The sequence below is a fragment of the Somniosus microcephalus genome, chromosome 10, assembly GCF_052327205.1.
Source record: "Somniosus microcephalus isolate GS21.2 chromosome 10, FLI_Smic_1.0, whole genome shotgun sequence".
Classification (NCBI taxonomy): domain Eukaryota; kingdom Metazoa; phylum Chordata; class Chondrichthyes; order Squaliformes; family Somniosidae; genus Somniosus; species Somniosus microcephalus.
This window is the reverse complement of record NC_140996.1, coordinates 171,685,491-171,701,109: the sequence shown is the minus strand read 5'-3', so window position 1 is coordinate 171,701,109 and position 15,619 is coordinate 171,685,491. Positions and strand designations below refer to the sequence as shown.

At 46.4% G+C, this 15,619-nt stretch overlaps 1 protein-coding gene across 4 annotated transcripts in view; it reads left to right on the top strand.

Moving 5' to 3' along the window:
* Positions 1–1,619: 1,619 nt before the first annotated feature.
* The window catches only part of LOC147111859 (palmitoyltransferase ZDHHC20-B-like), a 121,329-nt gene continuing 107,329 nt past the window's right edge, over positions 1,620–15,619 (top strand). For all 4 annotated transcript variants that reach the window (XM_085999179.1, XM_085999178.1, XM_085999177.1 and 1 more), the window contains exons 1-2: positions 1,620–1,747; positions 13,216–13,242. In XM_085999179.1, the coding sequence (XP_085855305.1) occupies positions 1,630–1,747; positions 13,216–13,242 (145 nt within the window). In that variant the 5' untranslated portion in view covers positions 1,620–1,629. The remainder of the gene's footprint in view (positions 1,748–13,215; positions 13,243–15,619) is intronic.

Here is a 15,619-nt window from a genome sequence, read left to right as displayed (position 1 = left end):
CTCCACTAAATCTTTGAATTCTCCTTTAGAATATAAATGCAACAGGAGTCAACACGGTGCAGAAAAAAAAAATATATATATAAAAGTAAGGTGGATATTTTCAGTGAAATTATAAATGCAAATCTAAAACATTAAAACTCATTCCCAGGATTGGCATTTATGATCAACAGATTTCATGTTGAAGAAAGAAAAAGTTGCATTTATATAACGTTATTCACAACCTCAGGGCATCCCAAAGTGCTTCACAGCCAATGAACTACTTTTGAAGTGTAGTCACTGTTGCAATGTATGGAAGCTTTATTTTGACATATACGTTTTTAAACCAAAATAAATCAGTCCCAATAATTGAAAGGCAGAAGGTGGGAAGTGGTGTTCCACAAGGATCAGTGCAGGAATCACTGTTGTTCACAATTTTATATTAATGACTTAGACTTTGAAATCAAAAACACAATTTCTAAATTTGTGGATGTCACCAAATTGTGGGGGACAGTCAATACTGAGGAGGACTGCAACAAATTACAGGAAGACATTAATAAAGTTGCAGAATGGGCATATAATTGGCAAATTATTTTCAACACAGATAAATGTGAGGTATTACATTTTGGTAGGAAAAATAGGGACGTCACATATTACCTGGAGGTTGGGATTCTGGGTGGGGTAGAAGAGCAAAGGGATCTCGGAGTACAAATACACAAATCACTAACACAGGTTAGCAAGGCCATAAAAAAGCAAACCAAGCACTAGGGTTTATTTCTAGAGGGATAGAATTGAAAAGTAGTGAAGTTATGCTAACTTGTATCGAACCTTGGTTAGACCACACTTGGGAGTACTGCATACAATTCTGATCGCCATATTATAAAAATGATATAGAGGCACTGGAGAGGGTGCAGAGAAGATTTACAAGGATGATACAAGAAATGCGAGGGTATACATATCAGAAAATGATGAAAAGGCTGGGTGACTTTTCTCCTGAAAAGAGAAGGCTGAGGGGTGACCTAATAGAGGTCTTTAAAATCATGAAAGGTTTTGATAAGAGTAGATACAGAGAAAATGTTTCCACTTGTGGGGAAGAGCATAACTAGAGGTTATCAGTATAAGATAGTCACCAAGAAATCCAATAGGGAATTCAGAAGAAACGTCTTTACCCAAAGAGTGGTGAGAATGTGAAACTCACTGCCACAGGGAGTGGTTGAAGCGAATAGTATAGATGCACTTAAAGGGTGGTTAGATAAACATATGAGGGAGAAGGGAATAAAGGGTTATGCTGATAAGAGTTAGATGAGGGAAAATGGGAGGCAGCTCGAGTGGAGCATAAACGCTGGCGTGGACTGGTTGGGTCAAATGGCCTGTTTCTGTGCTGTATATCCTATGTATGTAAACTGCCACGTGGGAAAAAGGTTGAAAATTCAAATGAACCATGGCTATGCCAGTCCATACTTCACTATATTGAATGATTGAAAGCTGCCCGGTCTAAATACTTTAAAACTCAATGAACCATGGCTATGCTAATCCTTACTGCACTACAAATAGACCATGTGACGGCTATCCCCTCGAGGTGTCGCCCACAGGCGGCGTGCCTGTGCGTGCTGACAGCGTCAGCGTGATTTCAGATGGGTGGGAGGGAGGAAGATGGCGCCGTCTCATGTCCTGAGGTGTTGTCAGCGGGTTGTCGGCTGGATCCCTGTAATTTTTATCGCGCTCATTGCCTTTTGGTCTTACTACGCTTACGTGGTAGAATTATGCATCTGTGAGTAAAAGATAAAGACACGCATGATCTGTAGCCGTTCCTTTTTATTTAACCATTTTAGTAATGCAGGCGGGTCAGACCGGGAGTTGGAGCAGGCGAGCGCTGGGGGAACGGAGTGTGTCGGTCTACCTGTCAGAGCCGGGAGACGAACCTCTCCCGGGCGCCGCGCACAGGCTCGGGACCGGCCGGGGGTTTAAAGGCGGCGAGTGCGCGGACTGGAGCCGCTGCTACTGTCACACGGACGGTTTACCTGCTCCCCGGTCCCCAGCAACTTGCTGACGTCCGGCTGCGGATGGCCACAGTAACAACCCTGTACATTTGATTAGCTTAAACTGAAGAGGCTGGCCAACAAAAGGCTTAACTTGCGATCGAATCGATTTTGATTCTGATCATCGTCACCTGTAGAATTGCTTTGTTGTTTTTCAAAATACTTACTCTAATAACTGGGCTTAAATGCCTTAAAGTGTGTTCCATTGGCGTTGGAAATGGTAGCTTGTGCAGTTTCTTGAAGAGCAAGGCAGAAAGTTGTTGACTTTGATTTAATCGTTAAATCTAAATAAGATTGACTCCTACTTTTGATTATAGTAGATACATGGAAGAAAATTGTGTAGATAGTGTAAAATCTCCCTCTTAATTAAATTTCTGTGGCTTTCTCTGGTTCAGCTAACAAGTAGGTGATCCTCAGACCAGGAAGTCCCAGATTCGCTATCCTGTGTTGTGTTACCTGATCTCACTAGGGGTGGCAGTACAGTGCTGCAGTCGGCATTAGTCTTTTCGTGGGATATGTAGAACACTCTTTGTTCCAGTCCTACTCGGGTCCCCTCCCTCACCTCTTTTTTCCGGTACATTGATAACTGTATCGGTGCGGTCCCCTGCTCTCAATTCAATTCAATTCAAATCGCTTTATTGGCATGATAAGTTACATCTTATGTTGCCAAAGCATCAAAATACATTTATGGTTTAGCACATAAACGCAGTTCTATTCATACAGTGTATAAACAGGTATATCCCTGAGTGTATAAATATACATTCGCATTGTTTATATATATTCTTTTCTTAGTTTACTGGTTGTCCCTCTGTTCATGGCAAGCTGTAACATAGTGTGCCGCCAGTGTTACACAGCTTCTCTCCTCCCCCAGTAGGAATGGGAGTTTTTGGTTGTCATTCAGATTTCTGAAATCAGGGCATATTTGTGAGAATTTTTGGTAGAAATTCTCCCTGATGCCCTGATATTTTCCGCAGGCTGTGAGGAAGTGCATCTCTGTCTCCACTACTCCCTGACTGCAGTGAGAGCATATCCTGTCTTCTCTTGGCAGCCTGGTCTGCCTGTGTCTGCCTTTTTCGATCGCTAGGCTATGTTCGCTAAGTCTGTACCTTGTCAAGGTTCTTCTCAGTTTGTTATCCTTTACCATGGTCAGGTAATCACCCTGAACTCTAAAATTTCATTCACTTTGCTTCCAATTTCCACCCTTCCCTCATCTTCACATGGTCCATCTCCGACTACTTCCTTCCCTTCCTCGACTTCTCCATCTCTGGGGATAGGTTATTGACAAACATTCACTACAAGCCCACTGACTCCCACAGCTACCTGGACTACACTTCCTCCCACCCCGCCTCCTGTAAGGAGACTATTCCATTCTCCCAGTTTCTCCGTCTCCGCCGCATCTGCTCTGACGATGCCACCTTCCATGCCAGTGCTTCCGACATGTCTTCCTTTTTCCTCAACCGAGTATTCCCCTCTACTGTGGTTGACATAGCCCTCAACCGTGTCCGTTCTATCTCCCGCACTTCTGCCCTCACCCCTGCCCCATCCTCCCGGAACCACGATAGCGTTCCCCTTGTCCTCACCTTTCACCCCACCAGCCTCCACATTCAACGGATCATCCTCTGCCATTTCTGCCACCTCCAGCGTGATCCCACCACCAAACGCATCTTCCCCTCGCCTCCCCTTTCAACATTCCGTAGGGATCGCTCCCTCCGAGACACCCTAGTCCACTCCTCTACCACCCCCAGCACCCCTTCCCCTTTGCCCGGCACCTTCCCGTGCAAGCGCAGGAGATGCAACACATGCCCTTATACCTCCCCCCTCCCCACTGTCCAGGGCCCCAAACACCCCTTCCAGGTGAAACAGCAATTTATTTGTACTTCCTGCAATTTATTATACTGTATTAGCTGCTCACGATGCGGTCTCGTCTACATTGGGGAGACCAAACACAGATTGGGCGACCGCTTTGCGGAACACCTCCGTTCAGTCCATAAGGGGGGCCCTGAGCTCCCGGTGGCCTGTCACTTTAATTCACCGTCCCATTCCCACTCAGATCTCACCGTCCTCGGCCTCTTGCATTGTTCCATGGAAGCTCAGCGTAAGCTCGAGGAACAGCACCTCCTCTTTCGATTAGGCACTCTACAGCCCTCTGGGCTCAACATACAGTTCAACAATTTCAGATCATAACCTCGGCCCTATATATATTTTTTTTAATCCACACTTTTTTGTCTGGGCTTTCTTCTTCCCTCCCACGTGGCAGCTGTCCTTCATTCTGCCAGGGTCATTCACACTTCATCCAGAGCCATCCTTTGTTCCTTGAATACATCTTAATGTCTCTTAATGTTTCTTACATAGAAACATAGAAGATAGGAGCAGGAGTAGTCCATTCGGCCCCTTGAGCCTGCTCCGCCATTCAATGAGATCATGGCTGATCATCCAAATTCAGTACCCTGTCCCTGCCTTCTCCCCGTATCCCTTGATCATTTTAGTCTTAAGAAATATATCTAACTCCTTCTTGAGTATATTTAATGAATTGGCCTCCGCTGCCTTCTGTGGTAGAGAATTCCACTGGTTCACCACTCTCTGGGTGAAGAAATTCCTCCTCATCTCTGCCTTAAATGGCTTACCCCTTATCCTTATGTAAGAAGTCACACAACACCAGGTTATAGTCCAACAGCTTTATTTGAAATCACAAGCTTTCGGAGCGCTGCTCCTTCTTCAGGTGAAGTGGAGAAATGCATAAAGACACAGCTTATATAGTCGGGGAGGGGGGAGAGGGAGAGGGGGGGGGAGGAGAGGGAGGAGGGAGGGGAGGGGAGGAGGGAGGGGAGGGGAGGAGGGGAGGAGAGGGGGGGGGAGGAGAGGGAGGAGGGAGGGGAGGAGGGGAGGAGAGGGAGGGGAGGAGGGGGGAGGAGAGGGAGGAGAGGGAGGGGAGGAGGGGAGGAGAGGGGGAGGGAGGGGAGGAGAGGGGGAGGAGGGGAGGGGGAGGAGAGGAGGGGGGAGGAGAGGGAGGGGAGGAGGGGAGGAGAGGGGGAGGGGAGGAGGGGGAGGGGAGGAGAGGGGGAGGGAGGGGAGGAGAGGGGGAGGAGAGGGGGAGGAGGGGAGGAGAGGGGGAGGAGAGGGGGAGGAGAGGAGGGGAGGGGGGAGGAGGAGAGGGGGGAGGGGGAGAGGGGGGGAGGAGGAGGGCCCCCCCCCCCCCCCGAGGTGAAGACCGCCGATTGCGGCTGTGCGAGACGGCCGGCGGACCCGGTTGCCAGGGTGACGCTTGACGCTCAGCAAGCCCCGCCCCCCGGCCGAGCCAGAGAGAGAGACGCCGCGTCTCAGCTCCTGCTGCGCGCCCACCCTAGCGGCGCTGGGCTGAGACTCGGCCCTCCAGCCTTCGAGTGGGGCCGGGAGGTGCCTAGCTTGGGCGTGGGTGCGAAGGAGAAGCCGAGGCTTCGAGGCCTACCTGGAAAAACGGGGAAAGGTAGGAAAATTAATGAGATTAGATAAGTTAATTCGTTTCTAAATCATTTTTTTTTTAAACAATATGTGTTTTAAAAGCAACGTTTTTTTTAAAGACGCAGAAAGCGGGAAAAAGAAAGGAAAAGTTTGGAATCAAGATGGCGGCGACTCACCTCGGTTCAGAACGATAAGGCCCGGCCACACACGCACCGATTGGCCCGGCGGCACACGCCAGCAACCCGGCGTACGATTGGTCGAGCTCGAGGTCACTCTGTCGCTAATGAGCGGTTAATGAGATAATGAGATGCTAATGAGCGGAATGTTGAAGGTTTTTGGGATACTGCGGGCGCGATTTTAGCCCGGCCGAAACGTAAATACGCTTAAAACCGTCTTGGAAGCGTAAGCTTTCTTTGGAGGTAACGCGCGCGTAGGTACGCCCTGTAACTTTCGAGCGCATAGCCCGACAGATGCACACGCGATGACAGACAGAATGACAGACAGACAGACAGATGTACCGATTTATATATATATAGATAGAGAGATACATGCAAAAAGGAGGGAGAAAATATATCAAACATGCATAAAGAAGCATTATGATATAACAGTCTGTTAAGCAATAGGTGCATTGAGACATTAAAGAAACCAGGGATGCATGACTGTGAGACCTGACATAAAGGTGACAAGTGCAAAACCTGGGTGTCAAGTGTGAAATTAAAATAGGTTTAAAAATGAGGATTTAACTAAAAGCTGAAGTTAATGAAGTCACTGCTCAGACCATAGCATTGTAGGACACCTAGGTGAAAGATAAGATAAGTGTGAAGGAGGTCTGTGACAAGATAACTGTGAAGGAGGTCTGTGACAAGATAACTGTGAAGGAGGTCTGTGACAAGATAACTGTGAAGGAGGTCTGTGACAAGATAACTGTGAAGGAGGTCTGTGACAAGAGAACTGTGAAGGAGGTCTGTGACAAGATAACTGTGAAGGAGGTCTGTGACAAGAGAACTGTGAAGGAGGTCTGTGACAAGAGAACTGTGAAGGAGGTCTGTGACAAGATAACTGTGAAGGAGGTCTGTGACAAGAGAACTGTGAAGGAGGTCTGTGACAAGAGAACTGTGAAGGAGGTCTGTGACAAGATAACTGTGAAGGAGGTCTGTGACAAGAGAACTGTGAAGGAGGTCTGTGACAAGAGAACTGTGAAGGAGGTCTGTGACAAGATAACTGTGAAGGAGGTCTGTGACAAGAGAACTGTGAAGGAGGTCTGTGACAGAACTGTGAAGGAGGTCTGTGACAAGAGAAGTCTGAGGGGACATTGGCAGAAGAGTTAGATTAGTGAACCACTAGTAGCTTAGTGTCACACTTGCTGACAGAACAGTGATAACAAGCATAGCAGTCACCTGACCTGCATGTTGTCTCCCCATTGTGGAAGAGACTGCACTGTGAGCAGTGAATACAGTATAGAAATAGGAGGATGGAGCAGATGAATGCATGGCTGGAGAGATGGTCCAAGAGGGAGGGCTTTAGATTCCTGGGGCATTGGGGCTGGTTCTGGGGGAGGTGGGACCTGGACAGGTTGTACCTCAACAGAGCTGGTACCAATATCCTCATAGGGAGGTTTACTAGTGCTGTTGAGGAGGGTTTAAACTAAGTTGGCAGGGGGATGGGCACCAGGATATAGCATTAGAAAGGAGAAACAAAGGATTGGGAGAGACGGATAGCACTAAAGAAAGAAAGAAATAGTAAGGTATTGGGTGGGGTCAGACTAAGAGAGAGCACAGGATGGTCTAAGATAGATTTACTGTGTGTGTATGTCAACGCACGAAGCACAGTAAACAAGGTTGGTGAACTGCAGGTGCAAATAACCACATGGGAATATGATGTCGTGGCAATAACGGAGACCTGGCTCAACAAAGGGCAGGATTGGGTATTAAATATTCCTGGATATAAGGTGTTCAGGAAAGATAGGATGTGGTGTGGCAGTATTGGTTAAGGAGAATGTTACAGTGCTGGAGAGAGAGGATGTTCTGGAGGGGTCAAGGACAGAATCTATATGGCTAGAGTTAAGAAACTACTAGGTATGTTCTATAGGCCACCAACTAGTGGGAATAATATGGAGGAGCAAATTTGCAGAGAGATGCAAGAACTATAGAGTAGTGATAATGGGGGACTTCAACTATCCTAATCTAGACTGGGATAGTAATAGTGTAAAGGGCAGAGAGGGGGAAGAATTTCTGAAGTGTGTTCAGGAGAACTTTCTTGATCAGTATGTTTCTCCTCCCAATGAGGAAGGAGGCATTGCTGGATCTGGTTCTGGGGAATGAGGTAGGTCAAGTGGAGCAAGTGTCAGTAGGTGAACATTTAGGGAACAGTGATCGTAGTATCATTAGGTTTAGATTAGCTATAGAAAAGGACAGGGAGCAATCTAGAGTAAAAATACTTAATTGGAGGAAGGCCTATTTCAGTGGGATGAGAACGGATCTGGCCTGGGTAAATTAGAATCAAAGATTGGCAGGCAAAACTGCAATGGAACAATGGACTGCCTTTAAAGAGGAAATAGTTCGGGTACAGTCGAGATACATTCCCACTAGGGGGAAAGGTAGGGCAACTGAAGTCAGTGCTCCCTGGATGACGAAAGAGATGGTCAGTAAGATGAAGCAGAAAAAGAGCGCGTATGACAGATGTCAGGTCGAGAATACATCTGAGAATCAGGCTAAATATAGAAAGTTCAGAGGAGAAGTGAAAAAGAAAATAAGAGGGGCAAAGAGAGGGTATGAGAATAGAAAGTCAGCTAATATAAAAGTCTTCTAAAGGCATATAACTAGTAAACGGGTAGTAAGAGGAGGGGTGGGCCGATTAGGGACCAAAAAGGAGACCTATGCATGGAGGCAGAGGGTATGGCTGAGGTACTAAACGAGTACTTTGCCTCTGTCTTCACCAAGGAAGAAGATGCTGCCATTGACCTAGTGAAGGAGGAGGCAGAGGAGATACTGGATGGGATAAAAATTGATGGAAGAGGAGGTTCTAGAAAGGCTGGCTGTACTTGAAGTAGATAAGTCACCAGGACCAGATGGGATGCATCCTAGGACGCTGAGGGAAGTGAAGGAAGAAATCGCGGGGCCAATCCTCCTTAGAAACAAGGGTGGTGCCAGAGGACTGGAGAATTGCAAATGTTACACCCTTGTTCAAAAAAGGGTGTAAAGATAAACCCAGCAACTACAGGCCGGTCTGTTTAACCTCGGTAGTGGAGAAGCTTTTAGAAACAATAACAGGGACAAAATTAACAGTCGCTTGGGCAAGTGTGGATTAATTAAGGAAAGCCAGCATGGATTTGTTAATGGCAAACCATGTTTAACCAACTTGATTGAGTTTTTTGATGAGGTAACAGAGAGGGTTGATGAGGGCAATGTGATTGACGTGGTGTACATGGATTTTCAAAAGGCATTCGACAAAGTGCCACATAATAGGCTTGCCAGCAAAGTTGAAGCCCATGGAATAAAAGGGACAGTGTCAGTATGAATACGAAATTGGCTGAGTGACAGGAAACAGTAGTGGTGAACGATTGTTTTTTGGACTGGAGGAAGGTATATCGTGGTGTTCAGCAGGGGTCAGTCCTAGGACCACTGGTTTTCTTGATATATATTAATGATTTGGATGTGGGTGTACAGGGCACAATTTCAAAATTTGCAGATGACAAAAAACTTGGATGTATAGTGAACAGTGAGGAGGATAGTGATAGACTTCAAGAGGACATAGATGGAATGGGCAGACACGTGACAAATGAAATCTAACGCAGAAAAGTGCAAAGTGATACATTTTGGTAGAAAGAATGAAGAGAGGAAATATATCCTAAAGTGGGTGCATGAACAGAGGGGTATAGGTGGCAGGGCAGGTTGAGAAAGCAGTTAAAAAAGCTTATGGAATCCTAGGCTTCATGAATAGAGGTATAGTGTATAAAAGCGTGGAAATTATGATGAACCTGTATAAAACACTGGTTCGGCCTCAACTGGAGTATGGTGTCCAATTCTAGGCACTGCACTTTAGGAAGGATGTGAAGGCCTTAGAGAGGATGCAAAAGATTTACGGGAATGGTTCCAGGGATGAGGGACTTCAGTTACGTGGATAATCTAGAGAAGCTAGGGTTGTTCTCCATAGAGCAAAGAAGATTGACAGAAGATTTGATAGAGATGTTCAAAATCATGAGGGGTCTGGACAGAGTAACTAGAGAGAAACTGTTCCCATTGGTGGAAGGGTCGAGAATCAGAGGACACAGATTTAAGGTGATTGGCAGAAGAGCCAAAGACGACATGAGGAAAAACTTCTTTACGCAGCGAGTGGTTAGGGTCTGGAATGCACTGCCTGAAAGGGTGGTGGAAGCAGATTCAATTGTGATTTTCTAAATGGAATTGGATAAGTACCTGCAGGAAAAAAATTTGTAATGCTACGGGGAAAGGGCGGTGGAGTGGGACTAGCTGAAGTGCTCTTGCAGAGAGCTGGCAAGGGCTCGACGGACCGAATGGCCACCTTCCGTGCTGCAACCATTCTGATTCTACTAGTTGAGAGGAAGTACGCATTAGTTGCTTTCAAACGGAAGAAGTATTTGGACCCCGGACAACAGTGTGGGTGGAAGTGAATGCACAGACAATGCATCTCCTGCATTTGTATGGAAAGGTGCCGGGGAATAGCAGCTGGAACTTGGGGTGGTGGAAAAGTGAACCAGTGTTGCAGAGCGAGCAGTCCGTCTGAAAGCAGAGTGGAGAGTAAGATGTGTAGCACGGTGGGATCATTTTGTAGGTGGCAGAAATGGCATATAATCTGGTGCGCCTATCGCACTTTGAAACCCATCTTCCCCTCCCCTCCCTCTCTGTTTTCCGGGGAGGTCATTTCACCAGCCCAACTTCCAGCTGTCCTACCCCCAGCCCCATCCCGTGCAAATGAGAAATATCACCTGCCTATTCACGTTCTCCCACACTTGTCAAGGGACGCAAACACTTTTTTGAGCAACAGCAATTTATGTGTACTTCCTCTAATCTAGTAAGAAAATAAGATCAAACTTGCATTTATGTAGCACCTTTCATGTTCTCAACCTCACAATGCACTTCAGTCAGTGAATTTTTGAAGTGCAGTCACTGTTACGTAGTCAAACATGGGGGTCAATTTGTACACTGCAATGTCCCACAAACAACGAAAGAAATAATTAGCCACTTAATCTGTTTTGATAATATTGGTTGAGGGGTAAATGTTGTCCAAGACATCAAGAACTCCCTGCTCCTTTTCAAATACCGAGCAGGAATGTGGGCCTTGGTTTAATCTCCCAACTGAAAGATGTCACCACTGACAATGGACCACTCACTGTTATATTGTATTTGCTTCTCACAGCCTTCTCTAGATTAGGGAGACCAGATGCAGATTAGGGAACTGCTTTTCCAACCATCTCCATTCTGACCGCATGTGCGACACCAAGCTACCTGTGGCTCACCACTTTAACTCCCCTCCAATTATCTGACCTTTGTCATTGGTCTTGTATTCTGTTGCAACGGAGCTCAATATAAGCTTAAGGGACAATATCTCATCTTTCTCCTAGGTACACTGCAACCTTCAGGTCTGAACATTGACTCCAGACTTGATCTGCATCTACATTTTTAAACTTGTTTTAATTTTACACCTACCCTCACTCTCCTACTCAGGTTATCCATTTCATAAATTTTCTTACATTTACCCCAGGGCTGTCGCCAGTCCAGACGAAGGGTTTTGACCTGAAACGTTGACTCTATTTCTCTCTCCACGGATGTTGCCTGGCCTGCTGAGTTTTTCCAGCATTTTCTGTTATTTCTCTCTCTTATCTACTCACAACCAGTTTATTTCTTTAATATCTTAACGCTACTGTCTATTACTTGACTAAGATTATATGGAACATTGTTCCACTGATGCTCCTTCTGTGTGTTAGTTTCTTTGTTTTTTTAGCATATATATTCCCCCTTCTCTTTTTCTGATCGTGTTAATATGCTTCTCTGTCTTTTATTCCGTTTTGAAGAAATGTACATACCGATATGTCAATGCTCTGTCTTCATCAAAACTGTTGACTGACCTGTGATTTCAGCTGTTTTTGTTTCAAATTTTCAGCATCTGCAATATTTTGCTTTTTGCATCCTTATTAAATTATTCTGTGGAATAATTACATGCCAGAAATACTACTTATTGAATAGGACTTGAAGAAAAATCAGGTCCTCATATACTAGAATAATTTGCTGAACATATTCTAAACTCTGCTGGGGAGGGGGTGAGAGGAATCAAAGTTTGGCTTCCCTCCAAAATGTACCATTTGTACTGTGGTCTGATTTTCATCAGGAAATAGAGAGTAGCACCTTATCGTAATTGCTTTTTTTAACTAGTTAAAATCAAGGAAACTATGAACTGACAAAGAAACTAAGCAACAAATCTAGAAAATGAATTTTCCATAACTTCCTTTTAATTTTGTCCTGTTTCTTTTATGCTTCCTCTTAGTTGGCAGCAGTGGGTACAGTACATGGAAACTGCTATTGTTCTATGTGCTTGTGCCAGGAAAGAAAAGTGTCGGGCTGAAGTTACATTTTTTCGCTCCCCTAATGGGTTGTATCTTCCTGCATATTTAAATTCCATTTTTTGTGCCGTTTATTGTTTAGATGTATTACTACTGTATATAAATCTGGGCTAAGTATTGGGATATCAAAACTTGTCAAATGCGTATGCAGCCTGTTTAGTTTAGCTTGTTGTACTTCAGTGTGTAATCCAATTCAGATTCACTTTCTGAAAGCTTTTCATGAGCTGGCTTAATAATGTTGGAGAAAGTTTTTGCTAGACTTGGAGTTCCAGGCTTCCCAGACAGCTCAGTTGCCATCAGATCAAAAGGTCCTAAGAAGGGGAAAATCATCTAGGGTTCTTGATCCCGATTGCTATCTAGTGACTCTGTTGGAAAGTACACGTGTAGATGTTGGGCGAGGGCAAGATCAGGGCTTGATTATGATGTCTTAGCCATGCATTCAGATATCCTGCCAACAGTCAGCATGTAAGCTCACAGGATGGCCAGTTGGGTGACGTATTGGAGGGCGACCAGTTCCTGTGGAACCATACTCAAGCAGTGGAACCATACTCGAGCAGTGGAACCATACTCGAGCAGGAGTTAACAGCTTGAGGAGAGGATAAAATTGATGAAAAGAAACAAAAAGGCGATTCTCATTTCAAAAGGTCCCATTTTTTAAGCCTCGCAACTTTATTCATAGAAATGGAAGCAATTCTGCCATAGTGCTCTCGGTTCCCAGGAAGCCACCTGTTTACATTGCAAAAAACAGTCCATAGTACTGCAGCACCACTAAAAACAACTGTACATACAGAATCGTGGACATGTATAGTTGTTTTAAAGTCACAGGTTGTGAGTTTGTTTCATTGCCTATATGCATCTTCCCAAACCAATGAGTTAAATATTCATGGCTGACCTTTGACTCCCGAATGGGACTGTTTTCAGAGGCACTTGTGAAAATCGTCCCTTTATATAGATCGCCCTTGGGTAAATCATTGCACTTTCAGAGACAGCAGTGCCACTTTTCATATTTTATAGCCCATAAAGTCAGGGCTACCATTGGTCGCAGAGCTGTGAAATAAATGGGATATTGTGTTTGGCTACCTATTAATGTGGGTGTCATGGTTTGGACATGTGAAAGTAGACCTTTGTTTAATGTGTAATTTTCAAGTATTACAAGTTTCAACAGTTTCTTTTTCTATCTTGCAGTTACCATCCAGAGCATTGGAGAAAAAGGTGAGGATTTATATTTAGCATACTGTGCTTTGATGTCTCAAAAGTAACACGATAAAAATGCTGTGTATTTGAATATGGACAGTTTTTTTTCATTTGTTTTCAAGTAAACATAGAACTTAGCTGTGATGTGATTACACTTTCATTTTACTATATATATTTTCTTCAGTCATCAGTGGGAGGGCAATCAATAATAGGGTAAGGAACACTTAACATTCCAGGGTAATTACAGCATGAGCCATATGGAGAATAAGGCCTAGAAATTCACTGGCCTTAGCGCCGCTTTTGAGGCGCTAGAGGGCCTAGCGCCGAAGTTATGGCCAGTTTAGAAATTGACAGGGACCCTAAATCGGCGTTAGGCCGGTAGCGCTGCGCCGGCACCGATGACGTCATCGGTGTGCGCAGCGTCCTGGTTGCCATGGTAACCCGCCCGAACTCGGAAATTGAGTTGCGGCCGCCTCGCCCGTGGCAGCCGCAAGCAACGTTCTGGCAGAGGTGCCTTACAGAAATTTGCGCCGGCGCATTAAAGGCCCCGCGGCGGCTGGCCGCTTTCCCGCCGGCCGCCTGGCCGCAGCTCCCTCCCCGGACTTCCCCCCCCCCCCCCCCCCCCGGAACAGAAGCAAGCCCGGCACTTGTCCGAGGTGCCGGGCTCATTTTTAAAAAGATTATCGCGGGCCGCGGCCGGGTGCAGGCAGCTCCTCCTTAACGGAAGGAGGAGGCCTGCACTTCCCGAGCCTGCCGCACCGCAGCGGGCGCTGGAATAGCGCCGCAATGCGGCGCGTGGCACCAGTTTTGAGGCGCTGAGACCCCTCAGTAGCGCCGGCAGCCGTTTGGGCGCGGCGCTACTGAATTTTTGCTGCGCGCAGGGGGACTTAGCGCCGGCACTAACTTCCGGCGCTAAAGCCCTCGCTGCGCCAAAACCGAATTTCTAGGCCTAAAGGTTTCTAAATCCCAACCGTAGAAGTCAACAGGTATCTTTTTTTATTCATTCATGAGATGTGGGCGTCGCTGGCAAGGCCAGCATATATTGCCCTTGAGAAGGTGGTGGTGAGCCGCCGCCTTGAACTGCTGCAGTCCGTGTGGTGAAGGTACTCCCACAATGCTGTTAGGGAGGGAGTTCCAGGATTTTGACCCAGCGACGATGAAGGAACGGCGATATACTTCCAAGTCACAGTGGTGTGTGACTTGGAGGGGAACTTGGAGGTGATGGTGTTCCTATGCGTCTACTGCCCTTGTCCTTCTAGGTGGTAGTGGTCGTGGGTTTGGGAGGTGCTGTTGAAGAATCCTTGGCGAGTTGCTGCAGTGCATCTTGTAGATGGCACACACTACATGGTACGCCGGTGGTGGAGGGAGTGAATGTTTAAAGGTGGTGGATGGGGTGTCAATCAAGCGGCTGCTTTGTCCTGGATGGTGCCGAGCTTCTTGAGTGTTGATGGAGCTGCACTCATCCAGGCAAGTGGAGAGTATTCCATCACACTCCTGACTTGTGCCTTGTAGATGGTGGAAAGGCTTTGGGGACTCGGGAGGTGAGACACTCACCGCAGAATACCCAGCCTCTGACCTGCTCTTGTATCCACAGTATTTATGTGGCTGGTCCAGTTAAGTGTCTGGTCAATGGTGACCTACAGGATGTTGATGTTGGGGGATTCGGCGATGGAAATGTCATTGAATGTCATGGGGCGGTGGTTAGGCGATCTCTTGTTGGAGATAGTCATTGCCTGGCACTTGTGTGGCACGAATGTTACTTGCCACTTATCAGCCCAAGCCTGAATGTTGTCCAGGTTTTGCTGCATGCGGGCACAGACTGCTTCATTATCTGAGGAGTTGCGAATGAAACTGAACACTGTGCAATCATCAGTGACCATCCCCACTTACGATGGAGGGAAGGTCATTGATGAAGCAGCTGAAGATGGTTGGGTCTTGGACATTGCCCTGAGGAACTCCTGCAGTGATGTCCTGGGGTTGAGATGATTGGCCTCCAACAACCACAGCCATCTTCCTTTGTGCTAGGCATGACTCCAGCTGGTGGAGAGTCTTTCCCCCGATTCCCATTAACTTCAATTTTACTAGGGCTCCTTGATGCCACACTCGGTCAAATGCTGCCTTGATGTCAAGGGCAGTTACTCTCGCCTCACCTCTGGAATTCAGCTCTTTTGTCCATGTTAGGACCAAGGCTGTAATGAGATCCGGAGCCGCGTGGTCCTGACGAAACCGAAACTGGGCATCAGTGAGCAGGTTATTAGTGAGTAAGTGCCGCCTGATAACACTGTCGACAGCACCTTCCATCACTTTGCTGATGATTGAGAGTAAACTGATGGACGGTAATTGGCCGGGTTGGATTTATCTTGTTTTTTGTAGACAGGACATACCTGGGCAGTTT